This window comes from Notolepis coatsorum (genome assembly GCF_963971535.1).
Source record: "Notolepis coatsorum genome assembly, chromosome: 1".
NCBI classification, from domain to species: Eukaryota; Metazoa; Chordata; class Actinopteri; order Aulopiformes; family Paralepididae; genus Notolepis; species Notolepis coatsorum.
Genome location: NC_140165.1, coordinates 277,179,146 through 277,207,011, shown reverse-complemented (window position 1 = coordinate 277,207,011; position 27,866 = coordinate 277,179,146). Strand labels below are relative to the sequence as shown.

The following is a 27,866-nucleotide window of genomic DNA, read 5'->3' as shown; positions in this document are numbered from 1 at the left end:
TTCATATCCGGGATATTGACGGGCGGCATGGAGCTGAGTGATGTCCAACATGACCAGCTCACCCAGGCGGCAGGAGCTGTCCTGCATCTGACTCAGCTGCAGGCCATAGCCGCTGGGAAAGTGCGAGCCCTGGCGACTTTAACCCAGCGCCACCTTTGGCTGGAGCAGGCCCGTGTGCCGGAGAAGAAGAGAGGTCCTCTTCTAACGGCCACCCTCTCCGATGCTGGACTGTTCGGGAAGGCCCTGCACTTGATGACCTCGACGCGCAGAGAAATGCAGGAGGAGCGCTCCGTGCTTCAACCTCATTTTCCCCCTCCCGACATCGCTGGTGGAGTCAGACGGCTGCCACGTCGTCGAGCTTCCTCCGCCGTGACTGCTGCTGCTACCACCGCCACTGCTGGCCCTTCGAAGAAGGCCAGGAGGAGAGAGGGCGCCGCCGCTGCAGCCGGCCCATCTGCGCCTGGAGGAGACGGTAGGGATCGCCGTGACCAGCCGCCGATTGTCTACCGTCCCTCCGGGGCTTCCCGGGGTGGCAAATCCCGAGCGGCTCGAGGCGGCAGGCGCCGCTAGGCCCAGTGACTTTTTTCCCCTGTGGTCCCCTCTGTTAATCCCCTCCCCGGCCTCTCATATAATTTTGTTCGACAATAAAAAAGTCCCCTCTAAAGGGGGACTGTATTTTTTGTTAACAAACTGTGTGTTTCTTCACCAAAACATATGATGAGGTTGCAAAGTGTGAATCTTCACTAGTATACATTGATAGAAGGGTTGCGTTCGTGTTATGAGCTTAAGCAAGGTCTGCAGCCTACACTCGGTTATAGAATGGTTTCTACCTCGGCCTGACACTCCACATGCAGGTAGAGGCTAGTTGTATGGTCTGTTGCTTACACAAGTAATGTTGAGCTACAACACTGTTGTGTTAGTTGCAGTAATGCTCGTATACACACGCTCCACGGCCCAGCCGTTCGCTCTCTCTATCGGTGTTTTTCTATGTACAACATAGGATGCGGGTGTAGGATTCACACACACACGCGACTTGGTTTTGTTGTAAACCCTGTTCACAGTTATCTGTGGGTAGCGTGCATTGTATTAGCTTGCGCTATTTCATTAGCATTTTACCAAAGGTATCATATGCTACAGTTGTTATTGTGTGCAGGGGGAAGGGTTTGTGAGGGGGTGCCGAATAAACCCCTCCTTCCCTCTTCTGATTGGTCAGGGGGGTTTACTCATCTCCTGTTAGGCCAGTCGGGGCCAAGCCGTTAGGCGACTTGGCAGGGAGGGGGGGGGGGGAAGGGTTGCCCTGACTTTTAAAAACAGGCGTTGAGTGTTGGGTTTCCCCCCGTCATGGCATATGTCACTACGCACGTTGCTATGATGATGGCTTCCGTGAGTTGGATCTTTACGTACGATCTGTTGTGTCAAAGTGTCGGGATAGAGCGTAGGACTTACGGGTCCACTACGCTCGATTTTATGTGTAACTTGAGTCAGTTGATCACATGACTCGTAGTTACCATGGCTTTTTCATTCTACGACTCACGTGGGAAGGCTCTCTGGGGAATTTCAGTCTGAAGTCCTCTGTGATAGGGGTGACTGGATGTAAAAATGTAAACAGTTATATCTGGGGGATGATAACGGAATGGATCTGAACATATGTACAGGGGCACGCCCTTGGGGTGGGCCACCGAGCGCGGTTCACACCAGCCCGTCTGGGTGGCGCCCTCTTTTCAGGTTTTAGATCAACACGCATATCTGCCCCTTCTCCTGGAGTAGGCATGTCGGCGTGGTTAGGGCACGGGACTGGTTCTGGTCACGCTGGTCCAGGTCAGTTAACCCGTTTGTCCGCCGGGGATGCAGATCTGCTGTTCTGGTACCCTGAGGGACTTGGGCTTTTTTCCAGGGGGGAAAAAGGCCGGGTCAGCCCGGGGCGTCACAAGGTTAGGCGTTATAGAGACCCTTGTTGGGTACTTTGTACCTGGCACTATCATAAGGGGCTGGTTCTCTTTTCCGCACCTCTCTCATGCATGGCGGAGAGGGGGCTGTTGGGGTGGTCTTCTGGACCTCCTCTGGTAACCCTGTGTGCTTCCCGGGCCGCCGGGCCCGGTCCGAAGTAAAGTTTTGTTGATACCGTAGATCTGGGATAACCCTTTTTTTCTTGAGGGGTTATAGGAACAACCACCGCATCTGGTAACGACAGGGTGGTTGGTTCCCTGGTGTGTTGGAGCAGAGTCAACTCCCGGGTTACCCGGTTGAGTGTGCCCCTGCACGTTCATGACGTCTGCCAATCGTGTCAGCCTTCTCTGCCTCGACCCCTCTGGGTGGGTTTTTTTTTAATGGAGGCTTCGTCATGGTGGTCAACAACGCCAGCGTCCGCACCTTCCGCCGGGAGGGCTGTTTTCCAGCTGACTCCTTTGGCGCCTGTCTCGTCCGCAGTGCTCCAGGCTCGGGTTACAGCCTGTTGCCTGGTTTCCCCGGTACGCTGCCTGCTTCCGTTAGTTAACCTTTTGAGTGCTTACGGCCATGCTGACTGCCTGTTCTACAGGGTCAGTATGCCGGGCGGTGTGCTATTGGGGGGTAAGGGCCCGCTCTTGGAGGGGCCTTATCTGAATACGCTGGCGATGTGGGGGGCGGTGTCACTAAATGACCACCTGGTGGGGTCTTGATGCCTGGCGTCATTGACCTCTCCGGGCCCCCTTTTTCCAGGGGATCCAGTCCCTTCAGTGGGTCTGGGTCTTCCTTCGCGCTCCGCTGCTACGGCCTTGCCACGGGGTTGGGTTTGCTCTTGACCCCGTGATTTTGGGGGCAGTAACGTGGTTGTTCCCTCGTTCGTTCCCGGGTGGCATGCGGGTTGTGCGTGTGTGTAGTCGTGGGTTCAAGCCACGGTCTGCTCACCTTGTGCGTTGGGTTGCTTGAGTGCCTCTTCGCACGGTTGGATCCGTCGCCCTCCCGTGAACCTCCAATAGGGGAGGTATCCTCCATTAGGGAGGGTCGGGGGGGGCTCGGTCCTCCCCGGTCTGATGGTTGTGGGGGGCCTCAGCGGGGTACATTGGTCGGGCTATGGCTCCCGCTCAGCCCCTGTTGCAGAACAGGTGCTGAGCAAGCCATTAACGACATAGAACGAAGGGTTATGTATATAACCCAGTTCTATGAGTTAAATGGTGCGCTCAGCACCTGGACGCCGCTGCGGCCCTTGATCTCGCCTTGTGGTGAAAGTTTGGGAAGGAGGCGAGTAGGTGACCACACACCTGCTTATGAAGGTAAGCGGAAGGGGGTGGGTCAGACGGATGTTGGGATGTAAAGGTACATGGTGGAATTTTTTATTCAGTGCTCGTGCACGAAGTGAAGTACAGTGCAGAACAGGTGCTGAGTGCACCATTTAACTCATAGAACTGGGTTATATACATAACCCTTCGTTAACCTTTCACTACCACACTACAGAAGGTTAACCTTTCACTACCACACTACAGAAGGTTAACCTTTCACTACCACACTACAGAAGGTTAACCTTTCACTAACACACTACATAAGGTTAACCTTTCACTACCACATTACATAAGGTTAACATTTCACTACCACACTACAGCATGTTAACATTTCACTACCACACTACAGAAGGTTAACCTTTCACTACCACACTACAGAAGGTATAACCTTTCACTAACACACTACAGAAGGTTAACCTTTCACTAACACACTAGTACACTACAGAAGGTTAACCTTTCACTACCACATTACATAAGGTTAACATTTCACTACCACACTACAGCATGTTAACATTTCACTAACACACTACAGAAGGTTAACCTTTCACTACCACATTACACAAGGTTAACATTTCACTACCACACTACAGCATGTTAACATTTCACTACCACACTACAGCAGCTTAACCTTTCACTACCACACTACAGCAGCTTAACCTTTCACTACCACACTACAGAAAGTTAACCTTTCACTACCACACTACAGAAGGTTAACCTTTCACTACCACACTACAGAAGGTTAACCTTCCACTACCACACTACAGAAGGTTAAGATGTCTGTCTGAGGGCTTATAAAAAACATCTAAAAAAAAAAAAAAAAAAAAACTGACATTCGAAGCGATACAAATGCAATATACCGTAGATGCAAAAGGTCATGCTCAGGATTGTTGTTCCTGGTTCTCACTGCCGCCTACATTTTTTTAATGGCCAATAACTGGTTGTACGGTACCTTGTTTTTACGGCTGGAGCCAAAACTAACACCTGTCATCCGTTTACTGCCCTCACTTTCAAAAATAATTCTTGTCTGTGTGCCCCCTCCCCATGGAGGCCTGTCAACTCCACAGTTAAGCTCTTTTGATTTGGGAACAAATTCTCCCTCCCCCTGAGGAGGACATTTCAGGACATTTGAAAACCCAACAGATTTTGACTGGTCTGTTTCTGCATGCACCCTGAAACTCCTCCTCATGGAATAAATGCCACCAACTCCATTCAAATTACTATCCATGTGTTGGTTATGACGCCACCCACCAGTAATTTTCTCACGTAACAGCAGAGTAGTGTTTAAACACATGCAAATTAATTCAGTGGTGAACTGATCAGGAGCCATTTTTGTTTCGATGACAACACTGACTCCTCTCCTTATTATACTTCCAGCTCTGGAATCCAACTTACTTCTAAAGTACATCAATAAAATAGACGTTTAAAGTCTAAAGAAATGTCTAATTCTATATATTTCCCCTGCACAGGTATGATGTCATCCATCTGCCCTATATTCCCAGGAAGCAATGTCACAGAGTAGAGGAAGTTGTTGGGGAGGGATTGGGGGGCGGAGCTTCTGGTGGGGTCTGGCCTACCTGCTCCTGGCCCCGCCTTGCACAGGTTTCCTCCCAAACTTCTGGTCCCGCGTGTTGACACTGGCCTGGGATTCACACACGCACCAGCACATGACCGAGAAGGCCATCCTCAACGTCACCATGGAGACCCTGGCGAGCGTTGGCAAACATCAACACCAGCACCAACACACACAGGAGCAGGTGAAGCATGAAACATCAGCACCAACACACACAGGAGCAGGTGAAGCATGAAACATCAGCACCAACACACACAGGAGCAGGTGAAACATGAAACATCAACACCAACACACACAGGAGCAGGTGAAACATGAAACATCAGCACCAGCACCAACACACACAGGAGCAGGTGAAACATGAAACATCAGCACCAACACACACATGAGCAGGTGAAACATGAGACATCAACACCAGCACCAACACACACAGGAGCAGGTGAAACATGAAACACCAGCACCAACACACACAGGAGCAGGTGAAACATGAAACATCAACACCAACACACACAGGAGCAGGTGAAACATGAAACACCAGCACCAACACACACAGGAGCAGGTGAAACATGAAACATCAACACCAGCACCAACACACACAGGAGCAGGTGAAACATGAAACATCAGCACCAACACACACATGAGCAGGTGAAACATGAGACATCAACACCAGCACCAACACACACAGGAGCAGGTGAAACATGAAACACCAGCACCAACACACACAGGAGCAGGTGAAACATGAAACACCAGCACCAACACACACAGGAGCAGGTGAAACATGAAACATCAACACCAGCACCAACACACACATGAGCAGGTGAAACATGAGACATCAACACCAGCACCAACACACACATGAGCAGGTGAGACATGAGACATCAACACCAGCACCAACACACACAGGAGCAGGTGAAACATGAAACACCAGCACCAGCACCAACACACACAGGAGCAGGTGAAACATGAAACATCAACACCAGCACCAACACACACAGGAGCAGGTGAAACATGAGACATCAACACCAACACACACAGGAGCAGGTGAAACATGAAACACCAGCACCAACACACACAGGAGCAGGTGAAACATGAAACACCAGCATGAAACATGAAACACCAGCACCAACACACACAGGAGCAGGTGAAACATGAAACATCAACACCAGCACCAACACACACAAGAGCAGGTGAAACATGAGACATCAACACCAGCACCAACACACACAGGAGCAGGTGAAACATGAAACACCAGCACCAACACACACAGGAGCAGGTGAAACATGAAACATCAACACCAGCACCAACACACACAGGAGCAGGTGAAACATGAGACATCAACACCAACACACACAGGAGCAGGTAAAACATGAAACACCAGCACCAACACACACAGGAGCAGGTGAAACATGAAACACCAGCACCAACACCAGCACACACAGGAGCAGGTGAAACATGAAACACCAGCACCAACACACACAGGAGCAGGTGAAACATGAGACATCAACACCAGCACCAACACCAGCACACACAGGAGCAGGTGAAACATGAGACATCAACACCAACACACACAGGAGCAGGTGAAACATGAAACACCAGCACCAACACACACAGGAGCAGGTGAAACATGAAACACCAGCACCAACACCAGCACACACAGGAGCAGGTGAACATTGAGCCACTAGATGTCCGACTAGTGCACCAGCATGTCAGCATCTCAACTAGCAGCACCAATCAGGTGCATTCCATGTGGGGAAATGGGAAGTAGGGACAGGATACATGTAAACAACAACATTCATTTTTGACCTGCCAACCTTTTTTAAATGATACATTCATAAATCAATCATTTCTTTGGGGGAAAAGCAATACTTTTATTCTGCACCTGCAGAATTCTAAAAGCTCTGTGGATGTATTATATATATAGATACATATATTAATATAGATATATAGATAAAACATTTGATGTAGACTAATCGTGAACAAATAAATGCAAAATAAATGTTAAGGAAAACACAAATAGTGTGAGGGCTGGGTAGGACTGCATGCTGCCCAACGAGGGGGCGTGCCGACGTTTCTTTCTCGTGGTTGGCATTTAGCTCGTTGTGAGACTACAAATACTGCCGACTGGCTTCCACTCATTGCCAGGTCGCTCTGTATCTACCATCAACTGCGGCGTTCCTGGTGAGACATCGTCTTCGCTCTCTATAATCCCACGGGAGAATTTCCTATGTTCTCACTGGGAGACGTTGTGCCATCCATTGCTACCATCTACCGCCGCGTCTTTAGGGTGAGACGTTGTGCCATCTACTGCCTCCAACTCTCTCTCCGTGGGCCTCGTTCCTGGTGTGAGACATCGTCATCGCTCTCAATGTTTCCACGAGAGGATTCCTATGATCACACTCCTTTTCCGTGGGTCCCGTTTGCTGAGTTGCACGTCGGCAGTGTTCGGTGGTGTGAGGCATCGTCATTGCTCTCTATGCTTCCACGGGAGGATGCCTATGTTCTCACTCCTTTTTCATGGACCCCTGTTTGCTGTGTTGCCCGTCGGCAAGTGTTCTGGTGAGTATGAACAGGACCAGACTCAGAACTTTCATTTCATTCATGGACTCTAGAAAGATTCACCTGTGTATTTTGAGTTCTCCCTTAAAGGGACAGTGCCGTTTTTTTGTTGTGAATAAATTATGCCCTTGTTTTGGCTAACTCTGATTACCTGTCTGTGTCGTGCAATTGGGGTCGCATCACTATCCTTAACAGTTACGACCTGGCTACGTCGACGACCCCAGCCGGCACAGACAGTGTATTAGAGAGCCCCTGCAGCTACCGGCTTCCTCAGCTAGTCCAGCCGTCTGCTAGCTTAGCCCCTGCAGCTAACCCCATGTGTTCTCATGCTAGTCCAGCCTGTCTGCTAGCTTAGCTCCGGCAGCTAGCGCAGCCCTTATGCTGATGTATGTGTTACAGCTAGCATAGGCCCTGTAGCTAGCAATGCCCAGATAGCTACCCTGTTCCCCACTGCTAGGACTGCCCCTTCAGCTAGCAAGGTCAGTTTTCCTGGAGCCGCCCTGTAGGCTAATCCCTTGTTCCCCACTGCTAGGACTGCCCCTTCAGCTAGCATGGTCAGTTTTCCTGGAGCCGCCGTCGGCTAATACCCTGTTCCCCACTGCTAGGACTGCCCCTTCAGCTAGCAAGGTCAGTTTCCCTGGAGCCGCCCTGTCGGCTAATCCCTTGTTCTCCTGCTAGTCCAGCCCCGTCTGCTAGCTTAGCTCCGGCAGCTAGCACAACCTCTGTGCTAATGTAGCCTTACAGCTAGCATAGGCCATGTAGCTAGCGATGCCCAGGCAGCTACCCTGTCCCTCTGCTAGCCCCACTTTACGTGTAGCTTCCCCTGCTAGCATGGCCTCCTTTTTTTTATTGTTTGCTCTGTCAGGTTCCTTGCCCCGCTCTCTGAAAGGAAAGGTTTCCACCCCTGCGGGCCTGGCTGGTCGCCAGGTGGCTCCCGTGGAGGGGGGGGTACTGTGAGGGCTGGGTAGGACTACATGCTGCCCAACGAGGGGGCGTGCCGAAGTTTCTTCCTCGCGCACCTGAGAGTGGTTGGCATTTAGCTCATCGGGAGACTACAAATACTGCCGACTGCCTTCCACTCATTGCCAGGTCGCTCTGTATCTACCATAAACTGCCGCGCTCCTGGTGGTGAGACATCATCTTCACTCTCTATAATCCCACGGGAAGATTTCCTATGTTCTCACTGGGAGACGTCGTGCCATCCGTTGCTACCATCTACCGCCGCATCTCTAGGGTGATACGTCGTGCCATCTACTGCCTCCAACTCTCTCTCCGTGGGCCTCGTTCCTGGTGTGAGACATCGTCATTGCTCTCAATGTTTCCACGAGAGGATTCCTATGATCACACTCCTTTTCCGTGGGTCCCCTTTGCTGAGTTGCACGTCGGCAGTGTTCGGTGGTGTGAGGCATCGTCATCGCTCTCTATGCTTCCACGGGAGGATGCCTAGTTCTCACTCCTTTTTCATGGACCCCTGTTTGCTGTATTGCCCGCCGGCAAGTGTTCTGGTGAGTCTGAACAGGACCAGACTCAGAACTTTCATTTCATTCATGGACTCTAGAAAGATTCACCTGTGTATTTTGAGTTTTCCCTTAAAGGGACAGTGCCGCTTTTTTGTTGTGAATAAAGTATGTCCTTGTTTTGGCTAACTCTGATTACCTGTCTGTGTCGTGCAATTGGGGTTGCATTACAATCCCTAACAAATAGTTTGAATATATTTTCATTATTTACTAAATGCAATGATTAAACATGAAATATCCTTGTATGCATAATATGTATGTGAATCCTTGGGATCCAGCAGCTGCTGGCACCTATGGCTATTTCGTTTTTTTATGATTTTTTTTTTAATGTTTTATCTATACTATAGCATCAATAACACATCTGAGGATATGTGACATTTTGAACTTTTCCTTCTTTGGGACAATATATTTTACTGAATCAAAGTTAATTTCTTTGAGATCTTTTGGAGGTCATCCTGGTTGTTGAGACCAGTGGAATGTGGAGTGAATGGAGAGGGATATGTGAGAGAAGGACTATACTAGCTAACACTGGGGTATGTGAGAGAAGGATTATAATATCTAACACTGGGGTATTTGAGAGAAGGATTATAATATCTAATGTTGGGATATGTGAGAGAAGGACTATACTATCTAACACTGGGGTATGTGAGAGAAGGACTATACTATCTAACACTGGGGTATGTGAGAGAAGGATTATAATATCTAACACTGGGGTATGTGAGAGAAGGATTATAATATCTAACACTGGGGTATTTGAGAGAAGGATTATAATATCTAATGTTGGGATATGTGAGAGAAGGATTATAATATCTAACACTGAGGTATGTGAGAGAAGGACTATAATATCTAACACTGGGGTATGTGAGAGAAGGATTATAATATCTAATGTTGGGATATGTGAGAGAAGGATTATAATATCTAACACTGAGGTATGTGAGAGAAGGACTATAATATCTAACACTGGGGTATGTGAGAGAAGGATTATAATATCTAACACTGGGGTATGTGAGAGAAGGACTATAATATCTAACACTGGGATATGTGAGTGAAGGACTATAATATCTGTTACGAGTTGGGTAGGTGTGTTGGACCCAGGTGCAGTGCAGAACGGATAGACGAGAGACAGGTGTTGATTCTCAAACAAAGGTTACTGTTTTATTTGTCGAACATGAAAGGCGTACACGCCGACAACGGTGAGCAAACAAAAGGGGAGAATACTTGTCTCCAAAAAGAGGGAAAGCAAAGGGGAGAAATCAAGTCTCCAAAACATGCAAAGCACAAACAATAAACTGAACTATATATAATAAATGGGGAAAGCAAAGGGGAGAAAACGTTGTCTCCAAAACACATCACAAAATAAACACGACGGGCGACGGTGCTACATAAGCACACAGTAAGTTTACATAATGGAAAAAGTCAAAGACACTGCAATTACTATACATGGCGAACAAACAGGAAGAACATATAAAGCCAACTTTATAACTATACACACCAGGTACCAATTAATGCAATCAGGGCAGATAGACAGGTTAATTACCATTGGGTAATGCTAGGGCTTTTGCTCCCAGAGGAGAGCAAAACCCCAAACGTAAAAAATATCTAACACTGGGGTATGTGAGAGAAGGACTATAACATCTAACACTGGGATATGTGAGAGATGGACTATAACATCTAACACTGGGATATGTGAGAGACTATAACATCTAACACTGGGATATGTGAGAGACTATAACATCTAACACTGGGATATGTGAGAGACTATAACATCTAACACTGGGATATGTGAGAGAAGGACTATGAATGAATGAATGAATGAATGAATGAATGAATGAATGAAAACTTTATTTAACAGATTGCAGAATGGGTACAATACAGTACGGCTCAATACATACAATTGTTAAGGGGATGCAGACCTGAGAAAGACGTTTGTCTTGTTTCCATCAGGGTCCCCCATTTTCAATTCATATAGACATATATGACATACATGACATACAGATAGTCAGTACTGCTACATCTATACATTTATGACATACCAGATTTGCAAATACAGTACTGTTTGTGGTACAGAAGGAGTCAAGAAAAGGGAGTATATACATTTGACATAGAAACTGTACATTGGAGGAGGTTGGGTGGGGGGGGTTGGGTACATTGGGATATTGACAACCATACTGGGTAATTTACATTGGAGGTGGTTGGGGGGGGGGGGGGGGCCGGGGGGCACACTGTATAAACAAGTAACACTGTACATTGAGGGGGGGGGGGAGGAGACACTGTACAAACAAACACAATTGTACATTGAACTATTGACAAAACCATACTAGGTAAATGACTGTACATTGGAGGGGGTTGGGTTAGGATATTTACAGGGGCCAGTGTTGAATTGCAGTCTCCCGTAGGTGTCCCTTGAGAGAGGTTTTGAAAGTGGGTAGTGATCCACATTCCTTTACAGCTTTGGGTAGGGCGTTCCACATTGATGTGGCATAATTGCGAAACGTGTTTAGTCCCTTATTTGAGCCGAATCTGGGTTTAACATGATTTGTGGAGCTCCCTCTGGTGTTGTGATCGTGGTATTCACTGACCTTTGGGAAGTATTTTGACATGTACATGGGTACCTTGGTCGTGTAGTGTATCTTGTAGACCAGGCCCATTGCAAGTTGTTGTACTCTGTCGTCTACTCTAAGCCATCCTAGGTTGTCAAAGTGGGCAGGGGTGAGGTGGGTTCTAGGAGTAAGGTCAAGCAGTAGTCTGACCAGTTTGTTTTGAGATGTTTGTAATTTTGTTTTTAGCGCCTTTGAGGTGCTTTGGTACCATGAGGTGCAAGCATAGTCGTAGTACCCCTGAATGAGTGCTCCTGCCAGAGTCTTCAGGGTGTTCTTGTTTACCAGAGAGGAGATCCGGTACAAGAATCGAGTTCGTTGGTTGACTTTTTTTATTACATTGGATGCCATTTTGTCACAGGAGAGATTAGCCTCTAGGATGGAACCCAGGTAGGTAATTTCATCTTTCCTTGTGACAATATTGTCACCCACTGTAACTGAGAAGCCGTCGGTCTTGCTGAGTTTGTTATTTGAACCGAAGAGAATGGACTCTGTTTTGCCCATGTGTAATGATAGTTTGTTATCAGCAAGCCATATGCAGATTCTGCCTAGTTCCGAGCTGAGGGTTTTTTCAACCTGTAACTTGTTCTTGTCAGAGACCAGCAGGGCTGAGTCGTCCGCAAACAGGAACAAGTGTTAACATCTAACACTGGGATATGTGAGAGATGGACTATAACATCTAACACTGTGTGAGAGACTATAACATCTAACACTGGGATATGTGAGAGAAGGACTATAATATTTAATGCTGGGATATGTGAGAGAAGGACTATAATATTTTATGCTGGGATATGTGAGAGAAGGACTATAATATTTAATGCTGGGATATGTGAGAGAAGGACTATAATATTTAACACTGGGATATGTGAGAGAAGGACTATAATATTTAATGCTGGGATATGTGAGAGAAGGATTATAATATCTAATGTTGGGATATGTGACTACTGTATAATATCTAATGCCTGTATCAATGTACTGTTGCTAATGTATTTTGTCTGGCATGGCAGAGAGCAAGGATGCCATACTGATGACAGTAACATTTAGTCTTGTGTTCCTTACAGTCAGGACTGGGTCGTGGGTTCTGGCGAGCCATGGGGGAAGTGGTGAAGTCCAACGCAGCCATGGACTTCCTGAGCTCCACCAGGTCCGACCCGGTGTACCACTTTGACTCTGAGCGTGTGGAGAGTTCCACACTGATGCTGCGGCAGATGTGGGCTCAGACCCTACTGTCAGTACGAGCCAAAGAGTACCAGGGAGCCCGCCACAGCTTGGGACAGCTGTTCCACTCTCTACAGGTACTTTCTTTTCTATTTTTAAATTATTATAATTCTTCTGACAATATCACTCTGCCACTCAGTCAGTCAGTCAGTCAGTTACTCACTCACTCACTCACTCACTCACTCACTCACTCACTCACTCACTCAGTCAGTCAGTCAGTCAGTCAGTCAGTCAGTCAGTCACTCACTCATGTATGACTGTGTGGCCAGGTTCAGCTCCAACTCCATAGTGAAGTTTGCAGACGACACGGTGGTGGTGGGTCTGATCTCTAACAACAACGAGAAGGCCTACCGGGAGGAGGTTGATGTCCTGGCACTCTGGTGCCGGGATAACAGCCTACTCCTGAACATTGGTAAGACCAAGGAGCTGATTGTGGATTTTAGGAGAATACAGCAGGGGACACACAAGCCACTGTGGATTACAGTAATGGGGCTATCGTGGACAGGGTGAGCAGTTTTAAGTACCTGGGAGTTCACATCTGACATGCGACAACTGACACACACAGACACTGTGGTAAAAAAGGCAAAACAGCGCCTCTATCACCTGAGACAATTAAGGAAGTACAGAGTATCAGAGAAGATACTCCAGTCCTTCTATTCCGGGGCTGTGGAGAGCATCCTGACTGGGAACATCACTGCCTGGTTTGGCAACTGCACTGCCCAGGACAGGAAGGCTCTACAGAGAGTGGTGCGCTCAGCAGAGCGTACTACGGTATTGCACTACCTCCCCTGCAGGACTTATACAATAAGAGTTGTAAATCCAGAGCCTGCAGAATAATGAAGGACCCTCAACACCCCAACAATAGCCTGTTCAATAATTATTGTATATAGTACTTTACCTTCATTCTTAAGCTTAGCATTGTATTGTATTTTATTTAGCATTGTATTGTATTTTATTTAGCATTGTATTGTATTTTATTCTTATTACTTTTTAGCATGACTATTTTATTATCTATTCTATTTTATTATTTGTATCTTTGCACAAATGTCTTGTGTATGTACGTGACAAATAAATCTCTTGAATCTTGAATCACTCACTCACGGTTAGTCACTCTACCCCTAGTACATGCATTGCACTTTGTGTATGACCAATTTAATGGGTACGTTAACAGTAGATTGTTACGATTAGTACGCTTCTTTGGCATGATGAACCCAAATGGCAGAGTATTGATGAGACCGGAGACAGAACGTGACGATGAACAGTTTACTACACAACAAGGTACATACACGACTAACACACACAGGTAACATTTAACAATGGACCAGGACCGGAGGAAGTGTTACGTACAGTACCCCGCCCTCGAAGGTCGACTCCCAGGCGACCCAACAGGCCCCCCGGGAATGGGGAGGGTGGGGGGGACGGAAGCCGCATCGGCGAAAAGAGGAGGGGGGAGGATGGGGGAGGATGGGGGTTCGAGGGACGGGGCCTGCGGGAACAGGAACGGGGGGAGGGGGCTGACGAGGAGGGCTGGAGCAGGGAAGGATGGGGGGAAGAGGCGACGGCTCCGGAGCGCGACCTGGGGCTGGGGTCTCCACGGTGGCGAGACCCCCCCGAACCCCGAACCGGAGGCTCCCTGGCGACAGGACGCGGTGCAGGACCCCCAACCGGGGTCCCTCCGGCAGCGGAATCCGACGTCGTCCTCCAGGTCTGCCATGGTGGTGGCTCGTCTTCTGGAACCTCCCAGGGCGGGGGGGGGCCTCGACCAGGCCGGCGAGGAAGACCTGCGGTCCTGGGAACCCCTTCCCCTGGGGCTGTGGCGTCGGGATCCGCGCCCCGTCCCCGACGCTCCCCTGCGGACCAGGCGACTCCCCACCCAGGGATCCAGCACCGGGGTGGCCGCGGCGCAAGCACCCGATGTCATCGGCGCCGCTGGCCCAGCCACTGCGTCCCATGGTGCCAGACCCAGAGCGGTCGCCTGGTCGCCTGTTACTGTTCCGCAACTATAAGTTACTTCCGGGGTAGGCCTGATTGGCCCCGACAGGCACGTGACAGGCGCGGCCACGCTCCCGCGGCAGCATCAGGACGCGCAACTTTCTCTGCCGCGCGGCACGCTCCGCGGCAGCATTATGTAGTAATACGCCCTTATTCACTATTCAGAAATAGCTCAATTGGCAGTGTTGCATTGGTGTGGATCCTACTGTCCGTTGCTGGCGAGTTCGATTCCCTTCAAATATTTTTTTTTTTTTAACATGCATTCGTTCGCCGTTAAGTTTAGGCATGTTAACTTTAAGCATTGTTTCGGAGTTGGTTAAGGTTAGGCATTGTTTCGGAGTTGGTTATGGTTAGAAAGGTTAAGTTTAGGCACTGTTAAGGAGCTGGTTAAGGTTAGAGTTTGTCTTAGAGAATGGCAATATTCTTTCGGAGTTGGTTATGCCTTATGGTTAAGGTTAGGCATGGTTAAGGTTAAGGTTAAGGTTAGGCATAGTTTCGGAGTTGCTTAAGGTTAAAGGGTTAAGTTTAGGCGCTGTTAAGGAGCTGGTTAAGGTTAGAGTTTGTCTTAGAGAATGGCAATAGACAGCCTATTTCCGCGCGACAGCTCTCAGCAGCCTCGTTGCGCATCCTGAGGCTGCCGCGTCACGTGCCTGTCGGGGCCAATCAGGCCTACCCCGGAAGTAACTTATAGTTGCGGAACCGGTACAGGCCGCCTGGTCGGCACGCAGGACGGAAGCTCCCAGGATCCCGAGCGCGAAGCTGGCTCCGTCTCTCCTCTCTGCCGGGTTCAAGACAAGTTCGGCGCGATCATTCTGTTACGATTAGTACGCTTCTTTGGCATGATGAACCCAAATGGCAGAGTATTGATGAGACCGGAGACAGAACGTGACGATGAACAGTTTACTACACAACAAGGTACATACACGACTAACACACACAGGTAACATTTAACAATGATCGCGCCCAGCAGGGCAGGACAGACAAGACTATATACACAGACTAATTGACAAGACACTGATAGACACAGAGGGTAATTTACAAACAAGACACAGGTGTGGTAGACAGAAACAATAGAACACAGAGTACACTGGGAAAACAATAACAACTAAACAACCAGACTAAAACATAATTACAAACCACAGACAGGGGAACACAAGACCAACAAAGTGGAGACAACAGACAATAAACACAACAAACACAACTGACAATAAATAACAATGAGTTGGTGTGTGAGCTGATGCCAGATCTGCATCAGCCCACCGGGGGGCAATGTTGATTGAGAGTTATTGTTGATGGGAGGTTGTGAATATGAATGTCTGAGTCCTGGTCCCACAGGACCAGGACCGGAGGAAGTGTTACAGTAGATTAAGGGAAAAACGTTATTCATGCTCTGCTTCCGTCCAGTCCAGGCATCAAACCAGAGTCAAATGACTGGAAAACCCCTCCCACCCCCTCTGTGAGGAGCTAGCCAATATGAGGAGCATGACACACCACAAACCACCATGGCCAGGTCTTCATACCAGTAGCTATCAGACTGAATTCTGCCATTCCACTATTATTACTATATTCTACTCTATTATTATTACTATTTCTATTATTATCTGCTCTACCTGTACCCCCCCCCCCCCCCCCCCCCCACACAATGCTGCTATGACACCTGCATTTCCCTAAGGGGATTAATAAAGAAACAGTTGAAACTTGAATAATTCAACCCCAGGAATAGAGCTCCTAAGCTGATCTCAAAATGCATAATTCTACTCAGTATAAGATAAGATATTAATTAAATTATTAATTAAATTCAGGCATCATAGTAGCATGGGGGAAGGGGGGAGGGCGTACAAGTATGGGCATGGTAATGGTAGAAGACATACATATAGGCAATACAATTATAGTAAAGATAAAGACAAATCTCTCTTTTGTCTCTAGTAAAGACAAATAAACAGTGTAAACAATATAATTAACTCTGAATATAAGAATATAAAGTAAACAGCATCAATGGTGCAGATGAGAAACTGTATGCCCATCAGTTATATTATATGTTACAATAAATATGGGCAATAAAACACTTCAAATCTGAATATATACTACGAGTAAGTAAAGTAAACCGTATACACAGGTGCAGTATACACAAGGTACCCTAACTGGCATGATATACATCATACGTTATGTTGTAGTCTGTGCAGGTTAGGTGGTAAGAGTCGGACATAGTGATCAGACATTCCTAGTACTGTAGTTCTTGAGTAACTGCCTCATGGTGCACTTGATAAACGCACAACTTCGCCCGGTACACCTGATACTGTATGCCATGCTGCTAATATTGATGTATGCCTGTTGTGATCCGTTGTGATAGGATTTCTACAGCCATAGTAACTGGGTGGAGATGGGCCAGAGCTCCATCTATCTCCACCTACTACAGCCTGAGGAGCCAGCCTTCCCTGTGGCTAAAGGTAAATTTACATGTGCATATTAACCACTTCTCTGTTCACCTCACTGCCCCAATGTTCCATAGTCTCCTAGCTTCAGATTATGTGTTCAGTGTGTATTTTAATGGGACTCACTATTACATTAATGTTGATGTTTTTCATGTCAAGGACACAAACTAATTTAGACGAGGACCCCTGTTACGAGTGGGGGTAGTGTGGAGAGGAGAGAGAACACAATACTGCGGACAATGACTAATGAATGGAGGAAACGGAGACGCCAGAGCGGCGCTGGCACAATATACAAAACGAACTGGGAAAACGAGAAAACAAAGATGCACAAAACGGAATACTAAGCTTACTTACAATGACTCAAAACAAAGACAGCAAGGCAAGGGAGAAGACAGGAGACACGACGAGCAGGGGAACACAGAGGTAACTGGAGGAAATTATGCCACGACGAGGAGAGAAAGACACACACTTAAAGGGGAACTATTTTACTATTTCTTTCACTATTTGGGCACTTTTACACAATTCCTGTGAGTCTATGGAACACCTCTGTAATATATATATTTTTTTATTCATTGTTTTGTATTTCTAATCAAGTCCTCAAAAACAGCATTTTACTACCTCAAGATCTCGAGCCGTTTTGAGCCTGGGCTCCAGGTCCAGGTCCAGCCACTGTGTGCAGCTCATCTTGTATCTCAACATTAACATGCAGCGGTGTCTTTCTGACATCACAAATCATCACATTTTCAAATGACTCAGTTCAGTGAGGGTGAATATTGTGAGAGGAGAATTGGAAGAATGCGCCAATATGAGAATTTTGAGACATAGATCATATTAATATAAGTTCACATAGCTAGGAAACAATGCTAAACACTCAAAAAGGCCATTTATAAGATAGTTCCCCTTTAAATACCTAGACTAATCATGATTGGCAACAACTGGCCAGGCCAGTCTAAAAACAAACATTTAACCACTAGACACATAAGCATAATTACCAAACACAACCAGACAGGGGAAACATCACACCAGGGAAGGGAACGTCAACACACATAATGAAATCACATTAAACAAACAATTGATTACATTATTTACATATATCAGAACAGTCAAGATGGATCATCTGATCATCTGATGAACCATCTGATGGTACCCACTAGAGGGCACCATGAGACTGGAGGGAGGTAGGACTCCAAAGTTTCCTCTCCCATCACAGCCCAACGGAGGGCTGAGTATGGGATTGTTACAGACCCCCTGGAATTCCCCTGGAGTCTGAACCCATTATTCCATATTATTATTATTCCAAAATCATGCTTTGTATTGGCTGCTTGGCTCTGGTACTTCTAAACATGTCAAGACAAACAATAGTGTTGTCCACACATCATTAACTCATTGAGCGCCAGATATTAGCCTTATCCTTATAGCTAATGCGCCAGGTTTCCATACCCTACTTTCACTGTTTGTCACTATGTTTGGAGAGCTATATCTATATTCTATATTATAGCTATGGAGACAATACTATGGTAATTTGACAGTAACTTTCTTCTGTCGAACATGCACAAAAGAGAACTTTTTTCATCATGTATACGTTTGCGCGTTATCCCGTGGTGAATATTGTATAGTTTAGGAGTGATCTGGGCTAATTCCTGAAAATATAGTGTGAGTGTAATATTCTCTACAATGTTTGTATGCTTTATGGATGCCTCTAAGGCATTCGATAGAATAAACCATAACATACTGTTCCATAAACTGTCCCAAAGAGGGGTTCCTAAGGTCATAGTTAGGATTTTAGCATTTTGGTATGCCCATCAGCTTATACAAGTTAAATGGGATAACTCGATGTCAGCTCATTTGAATGTGGGTAATGAAGTAAGACAGGGCGGGATTTTGTCTCCCTTCCTGTTCAATGTATATATGGATGACCTCTCCACTAAACTAAGGGAATGTAAGACTGGATGTATGGTGGGGGAGAGCCTTATCAACCATCTGATCTATGCTGATGACTTAGTCATACTGTCCCCTTATAGTGCTGGTTTACAGCAACTGCTTAAAATCTGCTCTGTGTATGGTATACAACATGATATCAAATTCAACCCTAAAAAGAGTGTTGTTATGATAGTGAAAACTAAGGAGGACCAGAAGCAAAAGTGTCCCTCCTTCTTGCTGTCTGACTGTGCTCTAGATGTGGTGAAGAGTGTGCGATATTTGGGTCACAATATCACTGATGACATGTGTGATGATGTTGATGTGCAGCGCCAGTGCTGCAAACTGTATGCACAGGCCAGTATGCTGGCACGAAAATGTTATATGTTGTAAGATCCTGATCAAACTGGCCAGTATCACGTCTTCGTCTGTTTGGCCCTCCATCCAATTCCTCTGCGTTGTGTCATTTTAATGGTCCTGACGTCTCCGATACTGGCAGATAAGATCCTTATCTCCCCCGTTAGTGCAATCCATAAACCATAATAATTCTCCACTTCCCTAAGAATTCGACACTCCGACACCGTGAGATACCTTATGAGGAAAAGCGTTGTTTTATTGCTATAAACAGAACCTCCTAATCAGATGTTATCAGATGTTATCAAATTGTATCGTCCTTGGAGAGTCTATTCTAATGATCTTTCGGTGTGTTCGTCTATCGTCCTGTTGTTATTCAGTCCAATAGTGGTCAGGCCTGTTCGTTAGCCGAGACCATCCTCGTGGTAGCCGAAGCTACTGGTGATGTGGCATCCCCCCCCCCCCCCCCCTCTCTCTCAATGAGAGGAGAGAGTGTCTGTGTGATCTCAGTCCTACTCGCTCTTGGTCAGATTCTAGTCTGCCTTACACCCGGAAACACCGTTCGACTCATAGATCTTTGTCGTAGAAACGATAGCCCCGCCCCTCTTCTGGTTGTCAGGGCGACGCGCTGTCATGACAACCGCATTTAACCTTTACACACACTTCAAAACGTTTCTCTACTGTTGCATTAAAGAGGTCACCCCTCTCCCTCGCTCTGGGCCTACAGTACACTCGCTCTTATCTGTGTTCTTCCAAGGAATGCAAAACAAAACACCCTCGCTGGCAGTGTATTCAATCCACTGGTCACCGTTCTATCACCGTCTTTCATGCACATTTCGATCTACCATTTTAGCTGTGGTCCCCCCAATCTATCCATCACATACATTGAAAAAGGACCCCAAATCCCTCAATGTGTACAGACAATGTAAAAATGAGCCTGTTCAGAGCCTATTGCACTCCATTTTGTACTGCACATATATGGTGTAATTATAGCAACAACAAAAAAACTGCAGGTAGCATGTAATGATGCATTTAGGATCCTTCTTAAGCTCCCAAGACGGACTAGTGTAAGCCATTTGTTTGTGACTACAAATGTACCCACCTTCCATGCTCTGCTGAGGAACCTGATGTTTAAATGTATGTGTCGTTTATTAGAGTAAAAAAACACCACACACGCTGATCAGCTGGATCCGTATGTAAACATTGTAGGATCAAGGTGGAATTGACGTCAGATAGTCCTTACCTTTGATCGGGGTTATTCCAAAAAAATAGTCCAATTGTCTGATCGCGATGTCCAGTATTGATATCCATCTGGTCCCGGACATAATTTGGCACAATTTATGGGTCGAGTGTGCTAGATGCGTTTCAAAGTGGTCGGATGAAGCTATTTACTTGGCTCCGTCTAAATTATGCGCCCGGAAGGGTTTAAATGTAACACAGGGTCTAGAACAGGGTTTCAAAGGGTGGGCGATACTGCCACCTAGCAGGATCTGGCCGGTACTGCACTTTTGGCATCTCAGTATGGCTTTCAGCGGTAACATATAGGTCTGTGAGTGTAATATTGATATTAACTCATTGGCCGCCACGCCCATATGACCAAATTAGGGCTACCACGGGAAATTTGCGAGTGCTTAAAATATATCTTAAATTATGGCTATGGGTCTAATACACCCGTCGCTTATCAATGACTTGCTTGCAGTCAACATGTACAAAACGGATAGTTTTTCTTCTGTACATTTCCGTTTTATACCGTTTTGAATACGAGTATAGTTTTGGAGATTTCTAATAATTCCAGAGAAAGACGCGATAATAGCCCTTTAGTGGATTACACGTTGTAATTTTTCGACTGATTTATTAATCGTTTTCAAATAAATGCTAGATTATCGATAGTATATGTGTCCTTATGCACGATACAAAAGCGGGCTGAAAAATCGCTTATCCGTGCCTTGCTCAGCGCCAACGGCACGCACACACACATAGACACGTTGTGATCGCTATGAAAAAAACATCTGATTAACCCAAAACTAGTAACATAGAGTCCTTACCTCACATCAGATGTTCTGCAAAAAGATTAATCAAATTCCTGATCGCCATTCCAAATATTGATCGCGTCCATTGATCCAACGTTATAGTCCAACACACATAATCCACGCTGCTCCCAGTCCCCCAAGTCAACGTGGTACAACAATACTGCATGCCCGAGAAGCAAAACCCGGACTGGACTTTTTTTCTTGATGCACATCCCCAGCCAATCCAATCCAATGATGTGCAATACCATCCGGGAGACAATAGGGGGCGGTATTTGCCCTTTTGCAAGCTCAGACCCATTCCCAACGATAACATCAGGTTGGATGGATGAAAATGAATAGATATCGCTAATAAAAGAAATAACGATTAAAACCCGACTATACTCGTGATTGGCACTCAAGCGTCTGCGAGTTAACCCGACTATGCTCGTGACTGGCGTCCAATGAGTTAAAATAGGGAAAAAAAGGAAAATCTATCCAAAAACGTATTATTACGTGTTTGGCGCCCAATGGTTGTCGAGCAAACACGTAATAATACGTGGTTGGCGCAGAATGAGTTAACCGATTATCAAGCGGGCAGAAAAGTGTCAATTCTTTTACTTAAACTTGAGGACTGTATACTTTTTTTGCAAACCAAAACAACATACTTTATACTTATAGCCCATGCATGAGCCTGGTCTCTTTTGAAAGATGACTTTTAGTGCTAACGTAATAGAGTAACATAGGTCTGAACTTGAGTTGTAGAAAAACTTGTTACTCAAGTTTTTCTGTAGTAGTTAGTAGTCCAGAGGTAGTATTTCCCCAGAAAGTGGTATGGCTTACAAATCCAGACGGAGCCATAGCCTGAAGCCTTATGTATTACATATCCAAATTTCATAAAGATCCATTCAGAAATGAGTGATTAGGAGTGATTTTGGTAAACTGTGTACAAAGAAAAACTCAGTTTTCTCATAGACTTCAATTCATTTGGCTTCCTGTTAAAGAATTTAGTTGTTCACCTAGATCCCTTATTCACACATCCCCACATGGGGTATCATTGGAAGCCACACTCATTGGCTACAACAATCCACAATCATTTTCGAGATCGGATCTAGATTGATGGAACTACTGCAGCCTGAGTCGGGAGTGGTATTTTGTGCAATACCGTGTACTTTGCACAAGCCTCAAATACCGGCATGTAACTCGAGAACCGCTGAACGGATTTTGTCGGATTTTGTCGCTATCGACAGGCAACAAATAAGCCTTCAATTCGATATATATATTGTATTACAAAATATGCACACCCGAGCCACTAGGGGTCGCCAAAGTGCCGTTGCAAAAAGTCCTAAAAACGTCCCGCCGGCGGGCTGTTGCAGGCTAAGAGATGCATTAACCCAAACAAAAATGCAAACAAAAACACATCCATTCATCGCCATATGTCAAGGTTAAACCACGGTTAAACAAGGTTTTGTTGTGGTAAATTTTATTTAAAATGCTACAAAGCATTTGTATATATAGTGCTGTACGCCCATGTGGCCTGAGCACCTTGGCACATCTACAGTAATCTATAAAGGAAGGAATCTCTCTGTCTGTCTGTCATTTTCACATCTCGAGAACCGTTCATCCGATCGACTTCACACTTGGCGGGTGTATATCCGAGGACCCAGGGGAGCGCAGTGTTGAGTGTGAAATCGATCGGAGGAGTGGTTCTCGAGATACTGTGGTTCTCAAAAATGCTGCAAGCCGCAATACCGTGAGTCAAGCAACTGTTTCGAATGGCTGAGAAACTTAGCACTACCTCCGAACAGCCACACCCCGAATGTACAATGCACTACTGGAAATCAATAGTTACAAATCACATCATGTCTAAATAAAAGTTATTTTGCTATGTCTTGGCTGTATCGGCTTTACATAAAAAGTCATATTTGGACCAGAGGAGTGAGTTCGATCAGGATCCTCAACTCCACTATACTAACTCCTGCTGCTCTGCATCAACAGACGAGACTCCCACCTGCATGGAGTGCTTCAGTGCCACATGTAGAGACAACCTCCTGCCAAGACTGGCTCAGATACACCAGCACTCCTCACTGCTCACTACCGGCTACTTCAGCACCACGCCTGCCAAACCAGAGGGTACGTCACTCACACTACATCACAGTACATCACAGTACATCACAGTACATCACAGTACATCACAGTACATCACAGTACATCACAGTACATCATATTACATCACAGTACATCACATTACATCACATTACATCACAGTACACCACACTACATCACAGTACACCACACTACATCACAGTACACCACAGTACATCACAGTACATCACAGTACATCACAGTACATCACAGTACACCACAGTACACCACAGTACATCACATTACATTACATCACATTACATCACAGTACACCACACTACATCACAGTACATCACACTATATCACAGTACATCACAGTACACCACAGTACATCATTACACCACATTACATCACAGTACATCACACTACATCACAGTACACCACATTACATCACAGTACACCACACTACATCACATTCACATTACATCACAGTACACCACAGTACATCACACTACATTCAATCTTTATAATACTCCCACTAGGCCTAATTATGCAAAAAAATACGAAATAGGTTACCATAACTTTGCAGATGACATCCAACTATACATAGCCCTCTCATCCAATGACTATGCTCCCATAGACTCACTGTGTCAGTGCATCAACCAAATAAATGACTGGATGTCCAAAACCCCCCTCCCCATGCTTGCACCTTGCACCCCCTCCCCCCAACCACCCCCTCCAAATGTACAGTCTCCTCCCCCTCGTGTGTATATATTTTCTGTTAGGATCTCTGTTTAACAGTACTGTATATTTGCATTATCGTGTATGTCACAAATGTAACAGTACTGTATATCTGTATGTCAGGTATGCCATAAATGTCATCATATATCTGTATATCTGTATGTTGTGTATGTCATAAATGTCATTATGAATTGAAAATGGGGGACCCTGATGTAAACAAGACGAAAGTCTTTCGCTGGTCTGCCCTTAACAATTGTGTGTATAATTGAGCCGTACTGTATTGTACCCATTCTACAATCTGTTAATAAAGTTTTCAATCAATCAATCAATCAATCAATCAATCAATCAATCAATCAATCAATCAATCAATCAATCAATCAATCAATGTGGCAGAACCTCCTCCAACTAAATAAAGACAAAACGGATATAATTGTCTTTGGTGCTAAAGTAGAAAGAGTAGTTATTATTGACTCTGATCTCAACTTTAACTCCCACATCAAGTATATAAGATAAGCCTTTTACCATCTTAAAAATATAGCAAGAATTTGAGGCTATAATGTCCAAGACCTAGAAAAACGAATCCATGCCTTCATCTCTAGCAGGTTAGACTATTGTAACAGTCTTTTCTCAGGCCTCCCCAAAAAAGCAATCTGCAGCTCATTCAAAATGCTGCTGCTAGGGTTTTAACAAGGACTAGGAAAGCTGAACACATTACACCAGTCCATTGGCTACCAGTGTGTCATAGAATAGACTTTAAAATACTGTTACTTACTAGTCTATAAGTCACTTAACGGATCAGGTCCTAAATACATATCTGAATTGCTTCTACACTATGAACCCTCTAGACCTCTTAGGTCATCAGGGACTGTTCTGCTAATTGTTCCTAGGACCAAAACAAAACATGGTGAAGCTAAACACTGAACAAGGAAGAACGGCTTTTTCAAGCTTCGCACCTTGGGCATGGAATGGGCTACAGGACCATAACCACTTAGATACCCTGGTCTCCCTCTGCAAGTTTAGGTCTGTATTACATAACTTCCTACAGGAAGAGTGTCGCTGCTTTCTCTAGTCGGGTCCCAGCTGCAAAACTGCAGAGTTACTGTATTGCCCTGTATTTTACTGTTGTACACTTTTACTGTTATGTAGACTGTTCTGTTTTGTGTTTTTATGTTTACGTGTGATGTATTGTGTATTGTGTACATGCACTTTTATTATGTTCTTGTGTGATGTACCGCACATTTTATTGCTGTCTGATGTTTTCGGGTGTTATTGCTGTCATCTTGGCCAGGTCTCCCTTGCAAAAGAGATCTTGTATCTCAATGGGACTTCCTGGTTAAATAAAGGTTAAATAAAAATAAAAATAAAATCACTGCACTCTTTTTTGCACTTCACTGCACTTTTTTTGTTTTGTTTGTTTTAGTGCACTGCAAATTTATTTGTGAGAATGTACCACTTTTATACTTTACCCTTCTGTGTTCCTTTTATATATATTTTTCTATTCCAGAGAATCATTATTTTTTATGCTGTGCCTTCTCCTTTTTTATTGTTTTTTTGTGTACAGCACTTTGGATTGCCTCTGTGTATGAAATGTGCTTTATACATACATTTGACTTGACTTGACTTGACTTACATCACACTACATCACAGTAAATCACAGTACATCACAGTACACAACTGGACAGAAAATCACATTGGAATAAGTGGATTCAAATGTATATTTGGTTGAAATCTGTGTTGTGTATGTTATGTTATGTTATGTTATGTTATCAAAATGAATGGCATTGTATTTAACTGAATCATATTTAAGATGCTATGATACTTGAGTCTAAATAATCAGCATCGAACCGACACTGACTCTGCCATGCATCCCAACCTTTCCCACATTATTTAATTTCCAGGCAAATGCAGTCATGGGGGTATTCTGGATAGTAGCCGCCACAAGGGTGCCAAAGGGGGAATCAACAAGGATAGCACCTCACCTCTCTTCTCCCCACACCACTACCTCCACAAGGAAGCAGCCACCCTGGCCACCAAGGCCACCCTGGCTGTACTGAGGGACCTGCGTGACACTGTGGGCCCAACAAGCTTCCTCAGGTGGGATTTATAGTAATAGAAGAAGGGAAGATACTTATCTATAAATATCTAAACCTTCTCAGTGTGGGTGTTCTATGAAGCCTCTATGATGAAAAAACAAGGACATCTTGCAACCCACTATTGCAATATTTGAATGTACTTTAGTATACAGTATATATATATATATATATATATATATATATATATATATATATATATATATATATATATATATATATATATATATATATATATTTTTTTTTTTTTTTTTACTTTAGCTAATTTGATCTAAAAAAAAAGTGTATTTGGTTGTCCTTCGAATGTCTGATTTTCCCCAAGGTGATTCATAAAGGAACACTTGACTTGACTTGACTTGATTGGACCAAAAAGAAACTTGTGCACGCTGATTATTGTATTTGATTTAATTGATTTTTATCCAGGATCTATTTAAACATTGTCAGGCATGGTGTTGACTAGTACAGGCCATCATTTCACTGATGGCTTTATTATTGAGAACCTTACACTGTGCTGCATCCTCTCACCAGGCTCCTATCCATTCCAATGGGGCAAGTGTTTTAGCCTTCAATAAACCATGATACATACCCTTTTACAAAATATTAAGGTCACAGTATAATCAGATGTTCTACAGAGGAAATGGTTGCAAACGGTACATTTGATCAAAAGTTCTTGCATGTATGTAAACTCTGCATCTTATACGCACAAGGCCTATGAAACTCATTATAATGTTTGATTTGATGTACGGTTTGCAACCATTACCTCAGTAGAACACATGAAGACACATCTGATTATACTGTGAACTTCGTGTTTGCGCTTACAGTCTTCTCCAGAGTCAGACAAGAAGGTACAGTAGATATATATATAGATATATAGACAAGAAGATAGATTTCCTCTCTGTGCGTTCAGTAGAAAGCTATCCGGCTGCAAGCTAGCCTAGTTTGATTACTATGATGTGTATTATTTATTTGGCAGGCTCTTCAGTGTTATTATGATGTGTATTTATTGGCAGGCTCATCAGTGTTATAAGGATGTGTATCTCTTTATAGGCTGATTGATTGATTGAAAACTTTACAGATTGCAGAATGGGTACAATACAGTACATCTCAATACAACTGCTAAGAGGATGAGGACCTGGGCCTTGGTTCAACTAAGTCGATCAAAAGTCCCATTATCCAGATTCAATTAACCAGATGTTTCAATCTGCGCTTTCCCTGTTCCTCGAACGCTGATTCAGTCTTGTTCATTCGAACCAGACTTGATACTCAGGATAATTGCGCGCGGCCGCCTCACCTGAAAAGACAGCAGGTGTCGATCGCAGAAATCCTGATTTCCTAACGGCATTGATTGATTGATTGATTTAAAACTTTATTAACAGATTGCAGAATGGGTACAATACAGTACGGCTCAATAGCCTCGCCGACAAGTTAAATGCATATCTATAGGCACATTTTAAGTCCCTCATTATTACCCCAATCAATCAGATTATATTTTTTTAAATGTGCCTGCTGGCAGTAGGCTTAATGGAATGAATAATCG

The 27,866-nt window shown here is 45.0% G+C and overlaps 1 protein-coding gene across 1 annotated transcript in view; it reads left to right on the top strand.

Moving 5' to 3' along the window:
• Positions 1 to 4,762: 4,762 nt before the first annotated feature.
• Positions 4,763 to 27,866, top strand: part of vwa7 (von Willebrand factor A domain containing 7) — a gene marked incomplete at its 5' end in the record, with an annotated part of 54,765 nt that continues 31,661 nt past the window's right edge. The window contains 5 exons of the mRNA XM_084310133.1: positions 4,763 to 5,011; positions 12,556 to 12,789; positions 17,055 to 17,151; positions 23,412 to 23,546; positions 26,138 to 26,333. Coding sequence (XP_084166259.1) covers positions 4,763 to 5,011; positions 12,556 to 12,789; positions 17,055 to 17,151; positions 23,412 to 23,546; positions 26,138 to 26,333 — 911 coding nt within the window. The remainder of the gene's footprint in view (positions 5,012 to 12,555; positions 12,790 to 17,054; positions 17,152 to 23,411; positions 23,547 to 26,137; positions 26,334 to 27,866) is intronic.